Source organism: Hyperolius riggenbachi, chromosome 10 (assembly GCF_040937935.1).
Source record: "Hyperolius riggenbachi isolate aHypRig1 chromosome 10, aHypRig1.pri, whole genome shotgun sequence".
In the NCBI taxonomy this organism is placed as follows: Eukaryota; Metazoa; Chordata; class Amphibia; order Anura; family Hyperoliidae; genus Hyperolius; species Hyperolius riggenbachi.
In genome coordinates, this window is record NC_090655.1 from 149,954,580 (window position 1) to 149,970,279 (window position 15,700).

Sequence of the window (15,700 nt, forward strand, 5' to 3'; positions counted from 1 at the left end):
GGTGCAATTCCTTAGTACATTTTGTTCTCAGCCTGTACTAGCTGCTTAAATTGGAAGAGATATATATATATACATGCATATACACTGAGTCTGATGAGGATTTGATTGTGTGTATATGTATTTATATGTGTAGGATATGCATATGATATCTGTATATTTTGTTTATATAGATGTTTTATTTAGGTATATGTTTGATTGAAATGTATATACATATAAATATACATATACTTTATGTTAGGCATATAATGATTGATTCGCATTGTATTAAACTCTACGGTATATGTTGAGTTTAGTACTTGGTTGGCTGCCAATAAAAGATTGGTAAATCCAATATCTTTCTGTTTGTATAGCTGCTTATTATGGGGAAAAGGAAAGGAAAACACCACAACTCGAATTCGAAGTCTAAATCGAAATCGAAGTCGAAATCAAATAGGTAAGGTTGGTAAGTGATGGGTTTTATTTAATTGAGCCAGAAGATTATACTAAGACTCTGCATATTCTTTGCAGAAAAGAATCTCAATCAAACAATAAGGAAGATGCCTGGGAGGGAGGCAGCACAGACCATCACTCACGTCCTTCCAGTGTTAAAAGCCAGCCCAAAACTAAATCTGTGGTTACTTTAAGGGACAAAAAGTCACGTTCTCGCTCACCATCTCACAAGAGGTCGTCTTCTTCCAATGCCTCTCTAGGGGGATATGAACCATATTTTAACCCTGATATACAGAAACCTGCATTTCCTAGCAAAGAGACTTGCTGGATCTGTGGAAGGCTAGCATTACCTAATAAAAAAGTTTGTGACCTTTGCCACCTGGATATTGCAAGAGAAGATAGAGAGGTCTCCACTTTAATCAAACAGGTGGTTAAAGACACAGTCTAGGAGTTGACATCTAGTCAGACGACTTCCAGACCAGGTCCTTCTCGTTCTCTCTCTCCAGAAAAATATTCTTCAGAGGATGAATCTGATCAAGAGACTGTTGGTTTTGATTTATTCTTAAGTACCTCCCTTTATTTCAAGCGTTAAAGAGGCAATACAATGGGAAGATGAGATCACATCACCTAAGAAAAAGAGATACTATAAACAGTTAAATAAAATTAAGTGTCATTGTTAGAAGAAATAAGGGAATTGATCACAGACGAGTGGGAACAGACAGTTAAAAAACCCTCACTAAAAAACAAATTACAAAAAATGTATCCGCTGTCCGAAAATGATGAAGTATTGGTGGCATCAAATCCGCTTGTAGATGCGTCATTAATGAAGATTGTTAAAAATGTCACCTTACCCCTGGAAGATTCAGTTTCCTTCAGCGATCTTATGGATCGCCAGATTGCCCAGGACTTGAAAAGAGCGTTCTTAGCCTCTGGAGAAGTCACAAGAATAGGAATTTCCCTGACGTCAGTAGCAAAAGCATTAAAAGTATGGATAGAAGATGTTCAGAAATCAATTCATGCAGGTGCCGAAGTAGAAGATGTGACTTTTGGTTTAGAAGAGCTCAGCCTAGCTTCAGATTTTGTGGGCGCAGCAGCAGAAGATACAGTGAGAAGTTCCAGTAGGTCTATGCTTTATAATATTATGGCCAGAAGGGCACTATGGCTAAAGCCATGGTCCGCGGATCCCACGTCCAAACAGTCCTGGACTAAAACACCGTTTGACGGAAAAAATCTTTTCGGGTCCAAAATGGATAGTGCAATTTCAAGAGTCACAGGGGGTAAATCCGGACTTATTCCACAGGACAGAAAGTTTAAAAGAACAAAGTATCCTCAAGTAAAGAAACAGCAGTATAACAGATTTAATGAGGCAAAATCCTATAGACCTGGAAGGGAGTTTAAAAGAAGTTGGAAGTCACAACCCTTTCAGAGAGCGAACAAGTCTAGAGTTTTTCAACAGGCTGGTGAAGCCAAAAAGTCCTTTTGAATGAGGCCCGTCCAGAGTGTACCAGTGGGTGCGAGACTACTCTGTTTTGGCAACATCTGGGCGGGAAAGATAGAGAATTCCTGGGTAAACAAAACAGTCTCAGAAGGGCACAGGTGGACGTTCAAAGGACGTCCTCCAAAGTCCAGGTTTGTGGAGACACAGATTCCAAAGACTTTACAAAAGAAAAAAATTCTAGAAGATTATGTTTCAGACTTAATACGTCAGAAAGCGGTCAGTGTAGTGCCTCATTCAGAGAAAAGTACTGGTTACTATTCAAAGATATTTCTAGTAAAGAAGAAAATAGGAGACCTGAGACCTGTTTTAGACCTCATAAGCCTAAACAGATTCATACTCATACCAAAGCTCAAAATGGAGACTCTCAGGTCAATTATAATGTCAATTCAGCCAGGAGATTGGATGTCGTCCATAGATCTCAAAGACGCATATTTCCATGTCCCGATTCGTTCACGGTTTCCAACGGTTTTTGCGTTTTGCGGTAGGTCGGCTTCGCCTACAGTTTCGATGCCTGCCGTTCGGTCTAGCGACCTCTCCGCGTACGTTATCAAAGGTTCTCCTTGCCATTATTTCGTTCACGAGGGTTCAGGGAATACGCGTCCTACATTATCTGGACGACATCATTCTCCTGGCATCTTCAGAACAACTCCTTCTACAACATCAGAAAATCCTCATAGAGATTCTTCAGCAGTTTGGGTGGATCATAAACTTCAAGAAGAGTCAGCTAGTACCGCAACAAAAGATGGACTTTCTTGAGGCAACACTGAATACAGTCCAAAATTCAGTATCGTTGCCTCAGCACAAGATGCAAGTGATCTGGAACTCTCTGGAGGATCTATTCCAAATGAGATACATTTCAGTTCGGAGATGTCTGAAGATAGTGGGCCTAATGTCATCCACAATACAGATGGTGTCCTGGGCACATTGGCATCTGAGGCCATTTCAGCTAAATTTTCTTGCTCAGTGGGACAAGAGAAGTATGAATCAGCAAATCTACCTATCTCATCGTGTGAAGAGTTCCCTGACGTGGTGGATGAACATTCACAATCTGGACAATTCACGCTTCCTGTTTCAGCCCAAATGGGAAATAGTGACCACAGATGCCAGTGGTCTAGGCTGGGGAGCAGTGTATACGGATCAGGTAGCTCAGGGTTCTTGGAAAGTTCAAGAAAAAGATCTAGTGTCAAATATCTTAGAAATGAGAGCTGTGTATCAGGCTCTTCTGCATTTCTTGCCTGTCCTGAGGGGTTCAGCAGTTCTGCTCAGAATAGACAATGTAGCAGTTGTATCGTATATCAAAAAACAAGGAGGGACTCACAGACTAAGTCTCATGGAAGAGTAAACTCCAATCATGTCTCTAGCCCAGTCCAACCTCCTGGATTTGACTGCAGTATATCTGCTGGGGAAACAGAACGTTCAAGCAGACTACCTTTCCAGACATCAACTAAACAACAACGAGTGGTCCCTACACCACTCTGTTTTTCTCCTGTTAGTACAGAAGTGGGGTCATCCCCAAGTGGACCTGTTCGCTTCATCGAAAAACCACAAAGTGCCTCTGTACTATTCAAGGTTAACGGATCACAATGCGATAGCAACAGATGCCCTAACACAGGTCTGGAGATTCACAAAAGCATATGCATTTCCACCGGTTCCTCTGATTCACAGATTTCTTCTGAAACTAAGAGTCCTCAAGGTAACGGTGCTAGCAGTTCTGCCTTACTGGCCAGGGAGGCCCTGGTTCCCTCTCCTGTGGCAGTTAAAAATGGAAGATCCGATCCCGTTATCAGTCTTCCCGGGTCTCCTGTCACAGGGAGTAGTTTACCACCGGAATGCTCAACGTCTCAAACTGATGGGGTGGCGTTTAAGAGGGCTAGGCTATTAGCTTCAGGGTGTACATCCAGCGTAGTCAATACACTCTTAAAGTCAAAGAAACCGTCAACCTCTGCATCATATAATAGGGTCTGGAAAACGTTTAATGAGTTTGCAAATGCTGCTAATTTTCAAGTATCCAATATGAAAGTTACTGATCTACTATCTTTTCTGCAAAAAGGGTTGGAATTGAAGCTTTCCTACTCAACCTTGAGGCGACATGTTTCCGCAATATCCTCTATTTCAGGAATCTCCTGGTCGTCAGACCCTCTAATAAAGCAGCTCTTTAGAGCAGCAATTAAACTTAAACCTCCAATAAGACCCAGATTTCCCAAGTGGGATCTACCTTTGGTGTTAAATTTTCTGTCGGAATCAAAAGACTGGCAAAACGACTCAGCCTCCATACAAAATCTATCAAAGAAAACTGTGTTCCTTGTTGCCATTACATCGGGGAGAAGGGTGTCAGAGTTGCAAGCTCTCTCACACAAAGACCCCTTTCTAGTGTTCTATGAAGATAGGCTGGTCTTGCATCCGGTTCAATCATTCCTGCCAAAAGTAACTTCAATATTCCCCCTTAACCAAGAGTGGACACTGCCAAGTTTTAAGTCTGTAGAGGATCCGTCAAAACCTCATCCTTTGGATTTGCCCTCTACTGTCAAAGCCTATCTAGAAGCGACAATAGCTTTCAGAGATTCTGATCGCCTGTTTATTCTTCCGAGGGGATATAGAAAAGGCAAAATGGCTTCTACAAGAACATTAGCGAATTGGATTGTATCAGTTATCCAAGAGGCCTATAAATCAAATGGTTTACAGCCTCCGCAGGACATTGTTGCCCATTCAACAAGAAGTCTTGCTTCTTCTTGGGCATCCTTTGGAAAGGTGTCTCTCTCGAATGTATGTAAAGCGGCCAATTGGGCTTCGGGTCATACGTTTTTAAGGCACCGCTGTGTAGATCCAGCAGCTTTGACTGCTGTAGACTTTGGTAAAAAAGTAATTTCTTTATCAGTCTCTAATGCCTTGTGACCGATTTTTGTTTATATGATTCTCGTTAAATTGTGTGTTCAGCATACCCATCCCTTGTTCTGTCTAGTTATTGCCCATTAGTATGCTGACATGGAAAACACCAGGGAATTTGGAAAACTGAATACTCACCTTCGGTAGTTTTCCTTTCCTGGTGTTTCTCCATGTCAGCATACGGGCCCACCCTGTGCTGTCGGCTCGTACTAAATTACATAGAATATCAGCATGGGGTGAAACTAGGCTATTTAACATATTAAGACGTCCTACTGGGCAAAAGGAGGCGGGGCTTTTGCCCATTAGTATGCTGACATGGAGAAACACCAGGAAAGGAAAACTACCGAAGGTGAGTATTCAGTTTTCCAAAATCTGGCTACAGTCTACCTATACTGGGCCACCACCTATACCTGGCTACCTATACCGGGGCTGGGACCACCTATACCTAGCTACCTATACTGGGGCACCACCTATACCTGGCTACCTATACTGGGGCACCACCTATACTTGGCTACTTATACTAAGGGCACCACCTGTACCTGGCTACCTATACTGGGGCACCACCTATACTTGGCTACTTATACTGGGGCACCCATACCACGCTACCTATACTGGGGGCAACTATACCAGACTACCTATACTGGAGCACCACCTATAGTTGAATACCTATACTGGGGGCACCTGTATCTTGCTGGCCTATACTGGGGTACCAGCTATACCAGGATACCTATACTAGGGGCATCTACACCAAGCTACCTATACTGGAACACCACCTATAGCTGGCTACTTATACTGGGGGAACCTATAACTGGCTACCTATACTGGGGGCATCTATGCCTGCATACCTATACTGGGGGCACCTATACCTGGCTAGAGCAGGGGGACGAGCAGAGACAGAAGGGGACAAGAGGTTACACGGGGGGATAAAAGAGGCACAGGGGTAACAGAGGCGGAAAAAAGAGGCACAGAGAGAAAAGAGATGAGATGGGAACATGAGGTCACACAGAGGGACACAAAAGAGGCACAAACTGAGGTGAGACAGAGGAGGACAAAAGAGGTACAGGATGAAAAGAGGGGGACAAAAGAGAAAGGATAAAGGATAAGAACAGACCTACAAGTCCCTATCTCATTTGTTAACCGGGGACTACCTGTATTTTGCTAGTATTTGGCTCCACTCACAACATGCCATGGTCATGCTTACTTTTTGCCATATCATGCTGTGCATGCTGCTTTCTTCAGTGTCGGAGCCATGCACATTTTTCGGCGCAGCGCACTTCCCGCACCAACACTGGGGGTGGGGTGGCTAGTGGGCGGGCACAGCAACCAGTGGGTGGGCACAGCAACCAGTGGGTGGGCCCAGGGAGGGGAGGCCCAGGCCTGATGATGTGTGAGGGGCCCAAAATTTCTGATGGCGGCCCTGGGTCTCCAGGAAGGTTCTATATAGGATTAATTCTACTGATACAATATCTCATACTTTTTTTCACTCCAGGTTAGTTTTAACTAAAATTATGAAACTAGTTCTCCCTGATTCAAAATGTGTGGTTTTTTTTGTCTGTTGCTTGGCTTAGCATAATGTTACAGCTGCGAGTGGGTGGGGCCCTGGCACAGCTTTCACAGAATATTGCAGCCTTCAATTCAGAATGTCTTGTCAATGGCTTGTCAATGAGTTCTTGGCGGATTACTTAAAGTGCTAGTTCACACTGTAACACTTTTTTTCAGAGATTTTTAGCACTTTGCTCATCACTGGTGATCAGCAAAGTGCTGTGACAATGTAATACAATGGAAGTGTTCACACTGCAGCATTGCGATTTGTATAAAATGACAATCACTCTGCATGCAGCATTTTCGGGCCGATTGCGCTTGAAGGAATGCTTCTTTAAAATGTCTTTGCTTAGCCATTGAGTTATTTATTTGGTATCAGCTAACCATCACACAAACCCTGGAATTAATGGCTACAGAAAACTAGCCATGAGTGCCTAGATTTAAAGTTGAATTATTTACAGTAAATCATTATGTTACAGATTTAAATTTACTCCAAGCATTTGTTGTTTATTTGTTTTTTATGATCCAGTTTGTCCCATACATGTTATATCTAGGTAGCAGAAGTATTGATGGTTGTCATCAGTCAGAAATTATTGTAATTTACAGGAATGGTTAATTAAACCAGACTGCTTAGCTGTGTGGTTGTCGTAGACAGTTAATGGGGATCAACTCATGTCAGCAGAATGCTTTGCTGGCCTCTCTGTCCTTGCTTCTGCTGTGGCTGGTACTACTGCTTTTTACTGGGGCTACTGTGTTCTTACCTAAAGATTATGGGCTCGATTCACAAAAGGGTGCTAACTCAGTTAGCACGTCTAAAAGCTTTGGGCGTGCTAACTAGGGTGCTAAGCCCAAAGGTTTTATTGATTGCGCATAAAGTTTAGCGCTGCGCGAAACGTCGCACGACTAAACTGTCGCACTGGGTGCGGCCAAAACGTCGCACTAGATGCAACGTTTTAGCCGAACCCGGTGCAAGGTTTCGCGCGCACCACACATCGCTTAAACTAAAACTTTTGCGCGGCCTAAAGGGCTTTAGGAGTGCTAAGGGGCTTTTAGGCGTGCTAACTAAGTTAGCACCCTTTTGTGAATCAAGCCCTATGTGTCCTTTGAGTCTGATTCTGTTGTGGCCTTTGACTCTGATTCTGCTGTGACCTAAGACTCTAATTCTTTTGTGGCCCTTGACTCTGATTCTGCTGTGGCCTTTAACTCTGATTCTGTCCTACACTTTATTTCAGATTCCTAGTTCCTTATTCTGTAGCTATAATCTTTAGCGTTCTTAGGCCTCTTTTACACTGGAAATTGCAATGATATTCCGATTCTGTTTTCACTGGATGCTAGCAACACAAGAATAAAATTCAGAAAAAAACGCAGCATGCAGGACTTTTGAAAATCGGAATAGGAATCTTGTGTTGTGTAAAAAAGCCCTTACTCCCAGTGATTCTGTCCCATTCTTTGTTACCTAAAACAAAGATCACAGCTGTTCCTTTTTGGAAGTAAATCCATCCATCAATCTATCTCTTGTGATATCAGTCTTCTTTTTGATTTGATGTAAAGATTTACCCAAAAAAATGACTAACATCGTGCTACATTTTATATTACCTTTTCTTTAAATGCTAATATAAAGTTAAGGAAGGAAGAAAAGACCAGTGTAATTAGACAGATGAAAAATATATATTTATTTTGCAATTATATTCTTCACTGTGGAACTAGGATTATACAACCTATTGGCAATTTCAATAGATTGAAAGAGCAAGCTGTAGAAACATAAGGTTTTCTCATCAAACATTATACATAAAAGAATATGAAAAGGACATATTGAATATGAAATACTGTGTATAGCCAAAGTTTTTGCTTTGACTGGAGGCTAACACAGTAGAATAGACAGTCCCCTATGTATCAGGGGCGTAACAATAGACCCTGCAAGGCATGCCTCCGCAGGGGGGCCCAGACGCCACAGGGGCCCCGTGGGGGGAAAAGTTTGAGAGACTGACAGCTAAGGGCATGGAGAAAAAAAACTTATTCTGCTCTCACAGCATTGTTATATTGACTGTATGTGTCCACCACACAGATAAGGAATCACACACACTTTGGAATTTGTACACTGTCCCTGCCTCCTAGGGTTCGTAAAAAACATCTGTCTCATACTGCAGCTAAGGTCTAAAGACTTGACAATGCCTTTACAAACAAATGAGTTACATTTTGAAAAAAAAGTTGTAGACTTTCCCTTTTCAGCAAAAGGATTCCAAGATTCTTATCACACGGGCTAATGACTTTATGGCCTCTGAATACTTTTACAACTCAATGGAGTGGAGATTGATGTCTTATGCTGGGAATACACGGGACCCCAGCCGCGTCCCCGCTCGTCAATGCGTACGCGTGGATAGATTACCGCTCATCGAGCGGGCGGGGGTCGAGCGGCTTGATCGGGCCAGCTGAATATTATCAGCTGTCCGGATCAGCTGGTTGATACATGGTGCAGAAACGTACCGTGCATCCCCAGCATTACTGTTGCTGCTTCATAGAGAGCTTGTTGTGACATTCTGAATGTTTTGCCAAAGTTACACTGATACTATATTGTGAGAAATTGCGGAAAAGCCGCCGCATGTGCTATTGAGCAGACGGCTGATTCCACGTCCAGTGCGGCGGTTTGCACGCGGAAGCGTGTGTTTGGTAGCAGGGCAGAACACGGAAAAGCCGCCGCATGCAACAACAGTAAGGTGGCTGGTTCCGCGTCCCACGCGGCGGTTTGCACGCGGCAGCGTGTGTCTGGTGTGGCTGAGTCTGTTAGTGCACATAGGCTTAGAAATACACGCGCGCACGCTGAGAGGCAGAATTCTTATACTAAGCAGGAAGAGTCAGCTGACCACGCCGATCAGCTGACTCCAGAGCAGGATACTATTGGTTGAGCAATTAGGGGTGGAGCTGGAGAGCACTACTCCATATATAGTTCCTGCTGGTCACTTGCAAGTTGTCTGCCGTTGCGAGCACTACGTGGAAGCACTCAGACCTAGTCAGATCCTTCAGTGTGTTTGAACCAGGTGGACCTGGGAATTCACACTTAGCCAGATTATTTGAATTGTATTCTGTTTATGCTTAAGCTAGTTCCAGGGTGTAGAGACCAAGGACCTCACACCCAGCTTAGGGAACTGTGTTATCATCTGTGTTATACCTCAAGCTAGTTCCAGGGTGTAGAGACCAAGGACCTCACACCCAGCTTAGGGAACTGTGTTATCATCTGTGTTATACTTCAAGCTAGTTCCAGGGTGTAGAGGCCAAGGACCTCACACCCAGCTTAGGGAACTGTATTGCCATCTGTGTTATCTTTCAGACTAGTTCCAGGGTGCTGAGACTACGGACCTCGCACCCAGTCTAGGGAACTGTATTATCATCTGTGTATACTTCAGACTAGTTCCGGGGTGCTGAGACCAAGGACCTCGCACCCAGAATAGGCATTGTTTGATATATGTTATGACTTATAGCTTTTCTGACTACTCCTCTGTCTTCTGATTCGGTACCTCGCATATCTGATATGCCGTTGCCAGACCCTGCTTGACTTGGATACCGAATCAGCCTTCTGTCTTTGTACTTTATCTGTCAGTGTGTTGCCGACCCGGCATGCCCGACCTCGAGAGCTATTTCTCCCCTTAAGAGATAGTCTCCAGATCAGATAGTGACATCCACCTTTAGGTGTCACTCACTCTCTGGCCCTTCCTGTCTCCAGCCTGACTCCTCCCCTTGGAGAGCCTCAGGCTGCTGGAAGGTTCCTGTGCTCCCAGAAGCAGTGTCTGTTTACGGTTATATCGCCTGCTCAGCAGGTGCATCACTCAAAGTATTACTGTTACACCAAACACTCACATACCTATAGGTGTCCAGAGGTTAGCATTATATCTGTATTATAGGTGATTCTGCAGATCATCAATAATCAGATTCTCTCTGCGTGCTGACACCAATCGTTACATATATCTTATGTTCAGCATGTCATTGATGTTCCTCCATGTAGTATGTGCTCTCATGTAGTAAAATAATATGGCTGTGTGTATGTATGTACTGGGAGCAGAGCTGCAAGGAGGGACTTGTCGGCTGCAAGGGGCTGGAGGAAGCCCCGGCCCCGGGTAAGTAGATCTGGGGGTAGCATAGATTGCCTGACGTTTCCTTTAAGTCTAAGTGTTTTTATCTGCATGGGGAAAACACATTAGTCCTCAGTTTTCCTGTGCAGAAAGCTAGGGGGGTGGGGGGCCCCATCCAAAGTTTCGCAGGGGGGCCCAGTGATGTCTAGTTACGCCCCTGCTATGTACGAATGACTAAATGTACATTTCATACATAAAAAAAGTTGTCTTTGTATACAAAGCATACATTAATGCGTACCTCAAGTTAGATACTTACCTCAGTAGAAGGAAGCCTCTGCATATTATGCGGGGAAATAGCCAATAGAAGAAGGAAGTGGGTCCGCTTCAATATCTCCAAAATTTATTAAGGACTTATCCCAAAGCAGAAAGACATGCACGATGCTGACATGTTTCGGACCTGGTGTGGTCCTTAATAAATTTTGGAGATATTGAAGTGGACCCACTTCCTTCTTCTAGCTTGAATATTGGCCCAGGCCGCCCAGATCCAGTTCTGTCTATTGCCGGAGTGTAGCGGTATATCTACCTGATTCCTTCCGAAATAGCCAATAGGTGGAATCAAGCTGAGGTTGAGGCAGGTGGCAAGTGAGATGGATAATGATCACCAAGCCATGGTCAAAATGGAGAACTGGAGATCAAAGGAAAAGCAAACATAAATGAACAACTCAGGAATTAGTTGGTAATACAATATCCAGGAACAAGGAACAAAAATGATCAGGAAGACCAAAGTAATCATCTGGCAAATACCAGACAGCAAAGACATGTTTAACCGATTCTCTGACAAAGAGCAGGTATTACTGTGCCATGAAGGCTTTGTATTCATGATTGATGGTTCTCGACCAAGGTGGATGGTCATGGATGGCTCTGCCGAGAATCTAGCACATATGCAACAGCCCCAATGTGCCAGCAAGAGATCTGGAGTACCAGATCATCTTGTCTGAGTGCAGGCCCGAGGCCAGTGTTCTCTTTCTTACCCCTCCCGCTTTGTTGTGCACCATCTTGTTCTCCCTTCCTTACTGACATAGCAAGAGAATGCATCACTAGCCTGCAGGCTAGCGACATGGCTGTGCAGGACTGGGCCCCAAAATATCACCCGAGGGATCTATTTTTGATCACTTCAAGTGATAGTATGAACAAGGCTTTAAAATTTATTTGAAGTGTGAAAATGCTTCAGCAGAGAGTGTGGCTCACCACCAGTGAGCAATGATGTAGAATTTTAAACTCAGGCCAACACAATTCTATAAAACCAGACAAGGTGGTAAAATTATGAGGAAGAACTCATGAGTCTGGAATGTCAGGGACAATATTCTTTTAAAGAGTAACTGTCAGGCTGCAGAAGCTAATTTAAACCTCTATTCTCCTGTGTTAAACAGTTTAGAAGGAAGCCAAAAAGTGAAGATAAAAATCTCTCTTACCTTTGATGTGTGCTTATCAGAAAAGCTGTTAGACCCAAGCAGGACGCAAGCCGCATACTATACTGCAAAGCATTCTGGGGCCCTCCCCTCGGCTGCTAATGAGACGTTACAGCAGCTTGTAATCAGTCCAGCGCGTAGCACTGATAAATCTCCGGGCAGAGTACACTGCAGGAGTCAGCTATTGTTCCTAGCCACATGGCTAATTAATATTCACTGCACACTGTGTTATTCAGTACGAGCTTTTCTGTGATCAGGAAGCAGGCGGGACATGACGACACATTTGGCTTCATAGAAGACAGAAAAACATGGAGCATCAATCTCTGCATATACTATATAAAATTTCTGTGAAATCTGTGAAATCCAAACGTGGACAGTGAAATGCATATGTAATGTAAGTACAGCCTATATTTAGCTACTGATATATGTGTTTATTTTCTCTGAGACCTTATACCTAACAGCTCCTCTTTAAGCAAATGGCTCCACTAGAGCTGCCATTAAGGGGTTTTGCCTAGAAAAATATATTTGTTTCACAGGAGCATTGTGGAAGAGTTATATCACATGTAATACATAAGCCATGCATGCAAAGTAAGGAAACATAGCCACAGTTATGGTGCATATCACCAGATGGAAGATGCTAGGCTAAGCCCTAGGAGAGAAAATAGTATGGCTGTCATCCTTGTGAAGGCATTACAAAAATTATTAATGCTGGCACTTCTGCTTGGGGCTATATTATGGACTTTCCGTTTTCTATTAGCTAGATCTTTTTAAGTGAGTTTTATGTTTGCCTGATACTAAAAGCTATGTACACACACTGAATTAAACTTGCCACAGGTAGCCATTAAAGAAAAAGTGACACCCATGCTAACCTAGAAATAAAAAACACATACCGGTATATAAGTAGATAAATACCAGTGGTGTAGCTATGGAGCTATGGGCCCCAGTGCGAGTATTACATTGCCCCCCCCACCCCCAAGCACTCTATATGTAACACTTGATACAGCACAACAAAACCTGCCAAGGTCATCCACAGTATAAGAGGTGCAAGAAGGGGATGAGAAACAGTTTGTTAATTATTACTACTATTCAAAGCATCTATAGAAGTGATTATTACCAACAAAGGACCAATAAACAGCTAATACTGCGGTTGACTTAGGGCCCCATGGGGCCCGATGTGGTCGCTACCTCTGCAACCCCTATTGCTACGCCATTGATAAATACTAGTTCTACTTACATAACAGATGTATTGCACTGTCCACGTTATGATTCCTGTGAATTTTGTAACGTAATAGCAGAGAATCCTGTTCTAGACAGTTTCCATCTTGGTTACCTTTGAATGAAGCTAATCCTGACATAATTTCCTTCCTTACTCTTTTTTTTCTCCTCTTGCTAATTGTGTATTCAATACCCAGCCCCCCTACATGATAACACCATTTGGTTTGTATATCACTGCTAACGGTAGCCTTATCATTTTATTTATTTCTCAAAAACTATAACAGGTGGAATGAAGATTGTTGCCTACTAACGTCACCAATAACCACTGAGCTAGGGATTGGAGGATATAATAAATCTATTACTTAAAAAAACGAGCAGGTTAATAAATCAATCGATTTTTCCCCTCCCTTACATTGCGATCCTGTTTTTATAGGGAACGCAATGCAGCTCCCCACTGTGAACGTAACATTAATTAAAATGAAAAAAACCAAGTGACATCAGTTCAAATTTGTAGTTGATTTTAATACTTGAAATTTCAGTTGATAGATCACCTTTTTATGTCCTTTTTTCACGTCAGACTGGCCAGCAGATTGTGGAGTTGCATTTTTCCAACAAAACACAGCTGGACGGATTGTGTCTGGGAATGAAGTGCGCCCGTTCTCCTGGCCTTGGCAGGTTTCCTTGCAGGTGAGGCTTATATCTGATATGTCTGACAATTTTTTTTAGGGCTTGATGAATATTTATGATTTGCATACTGATGCCTCTGCTGGTTTTGAGCAGGCATTAAGGTTACATTCCAAACCGCAGTATGACTAAGGATGCAAAGCAAAAAGATTTTACATGTTTATTTTTAACATGAATAATGCAGAAGCTAAATGTGACGGTTGCTTGGCAGAGTGCTAACATTACTCGGCCAAATGCTGAAACTAAATCAAACAGAAAAATAAAATATACTGTATATATAACCCAAAAATTACAAAGCCTACACAGTGATGCAAATTTGTGGACTCAGTTTATTCCCCGAGCAGCTGAAGGCGGTGAATTCACGGCCTGTCAGCTGCTCCTGTACACCGGCCAGAGGCTTGCTAGTGCTTGGCACAGACAGTGGACAGGTGCCCCCCCCCCCATGTAGTTGCATCTGAGCATGGGACATGAGACAAACAAGCAGTCCAGCCGTCCATGGAAAAGTGGCCTTAAAAAATCTGGATTGGAGTGGAAATCTTTTCAGCTACAGTGGGAGCTTCTCCTTTTGATGACATCCCGACACCATTGCTCCCCAGCATCACAGATTACACCATCAGGACCACCAGTGCACCACCACTTCCCTCTGTACTCAAGCCACAGTAGTAGAAGGCGAGCCTAGCAAAAAGCATTTTTGAAATTGCTGCCAAGGTTTCCTATTGGTCTATGCAATGACCTGGAGTGTCAGGCAGATGAAATAGGTTGGGGGGGGGGGGGGGCAGGGGGGTCAAAATTGACTCGACTTACCATTTACCTGGAAGTGGAGAGAAATCTGGTGGTCTCCAGATTCCAACATAAATCACCCAGGACCTATGCTCACATGCATGGGGGTAATTACTCCCACCTCCTCCTGGGAACTGGCAATGAGCCCCTTGTCCTAGACATAGACAGGGCTTTGCAAGAGAGGAGAAGGATTTCTGCTCCTCTCGTGCCGAGTCCCCCCATATTATGGATCATACAGGCTGGTATAGTTTAGTATGGAGGAGCCCTATGCTTTCCGTCTCAGCCATACTGGGTATACCAACCAACATGAGGGACAAGAAGTCCTGTGGAGAGGAGTGCTGTTATTTCTTTATCTTTTTTTTCTTTTTCTGTTTTACTTTTCTAGATTTTTGTGTTACTTTGGGTCTGAGAGAAAACTGTTATCTGCAACTTTTGGCATTTTATTGAACATGATTTGTGCTTGATATTATCTGTGATTTCCATTGAAAGGTGCGGTCTAGGGGAAGTAAGATGTATGTTCACGTCTGTGGTGGCACACTTATTCACAAGAATTGGGTTCTCACTGCAGCCCACTGCTTTCAGAAGTAAGTATTTGGTTGCAACGTATTAATAAGATTATAATAAACACAGCTAAAGTAGTGAAAAAGACATTTTGTTTTATTCACTATTATTGTAGTATCAAGTATTGAGAATGCACCTTGTCATTTGGGAATTTTGATTAGTAACATGGAAATGGCATATTTGGAAAAGTGCTTGGAGATGAGCTACGATTGCCCAGCAAGCTCATGGTGAACCAGAACTCCTAGGCTTGTGTATGCGCTTTGAGTCCTATGGGAGAAAAGAGCTTTACAAATGGTATTGTATTGTATTGTATTATGGGCCTAAAAGGGACCAAAAGACCCTCTTATTAAAATGCCATGAGACAGAAAATTGCCTTCTTAAAACAGAAGGTATTTGCAATTATTCAGGTTGGAGTAAGTATATGAGATATCCCACAATGCATCACTGCTGAATATGCATATCATAATTTGATGTCCCTGAAAGGTTTGGGCCTTATTAGTCCATTACACACTGCTAGGAGTTCTGGTTCACCATGAGCTTGCTGGGCAATCTGTAACTCTGGGTGTTTTTAAGTC

At 43.1% G+C, this 15,700-nt stretch overlaps 2 protein-coding genes across 2 annotated transcripts in view; both read left to right on the forward strand.

Annotated features, from left to right (window-relative positions):
* Positions 1-15,700, forward strand: part of LOC137536532 (elastase-1-like) — a 53,905-nt gene that overhangs the window by 14,608 nt on the left and 23,597 nt on the right. The window contains exons 2-3 of the mRNA XM_068258748.1: positions 13,678-13,787; positions 15,054-15,148. Of these exons, the coding sequence (XP_068114849.1) occupies positions 13,678-13,787; positions 15,054-15,148 (205 nt within the window). The remainder of the gene's footprint in view (positions 1-13,677; positions 13,788-15,053; positions 15,149-15,700) is intronic.
* On the forward strand, positions 360-4,819 carry LOC137535786 (uncharacterized). The gene is made up of 2 exons (XM_068257689.1): positions 360-433; positions 508-4,819. Exon 2 carries the CDS (start codon positions 2,795-2,797, stop codon positions 4,817-4,819), a length of 2,025 nt encoding a protein of 674 aa, XP_068113790.1. The 5' UTR covers positions 360-433; positions 508-2,794.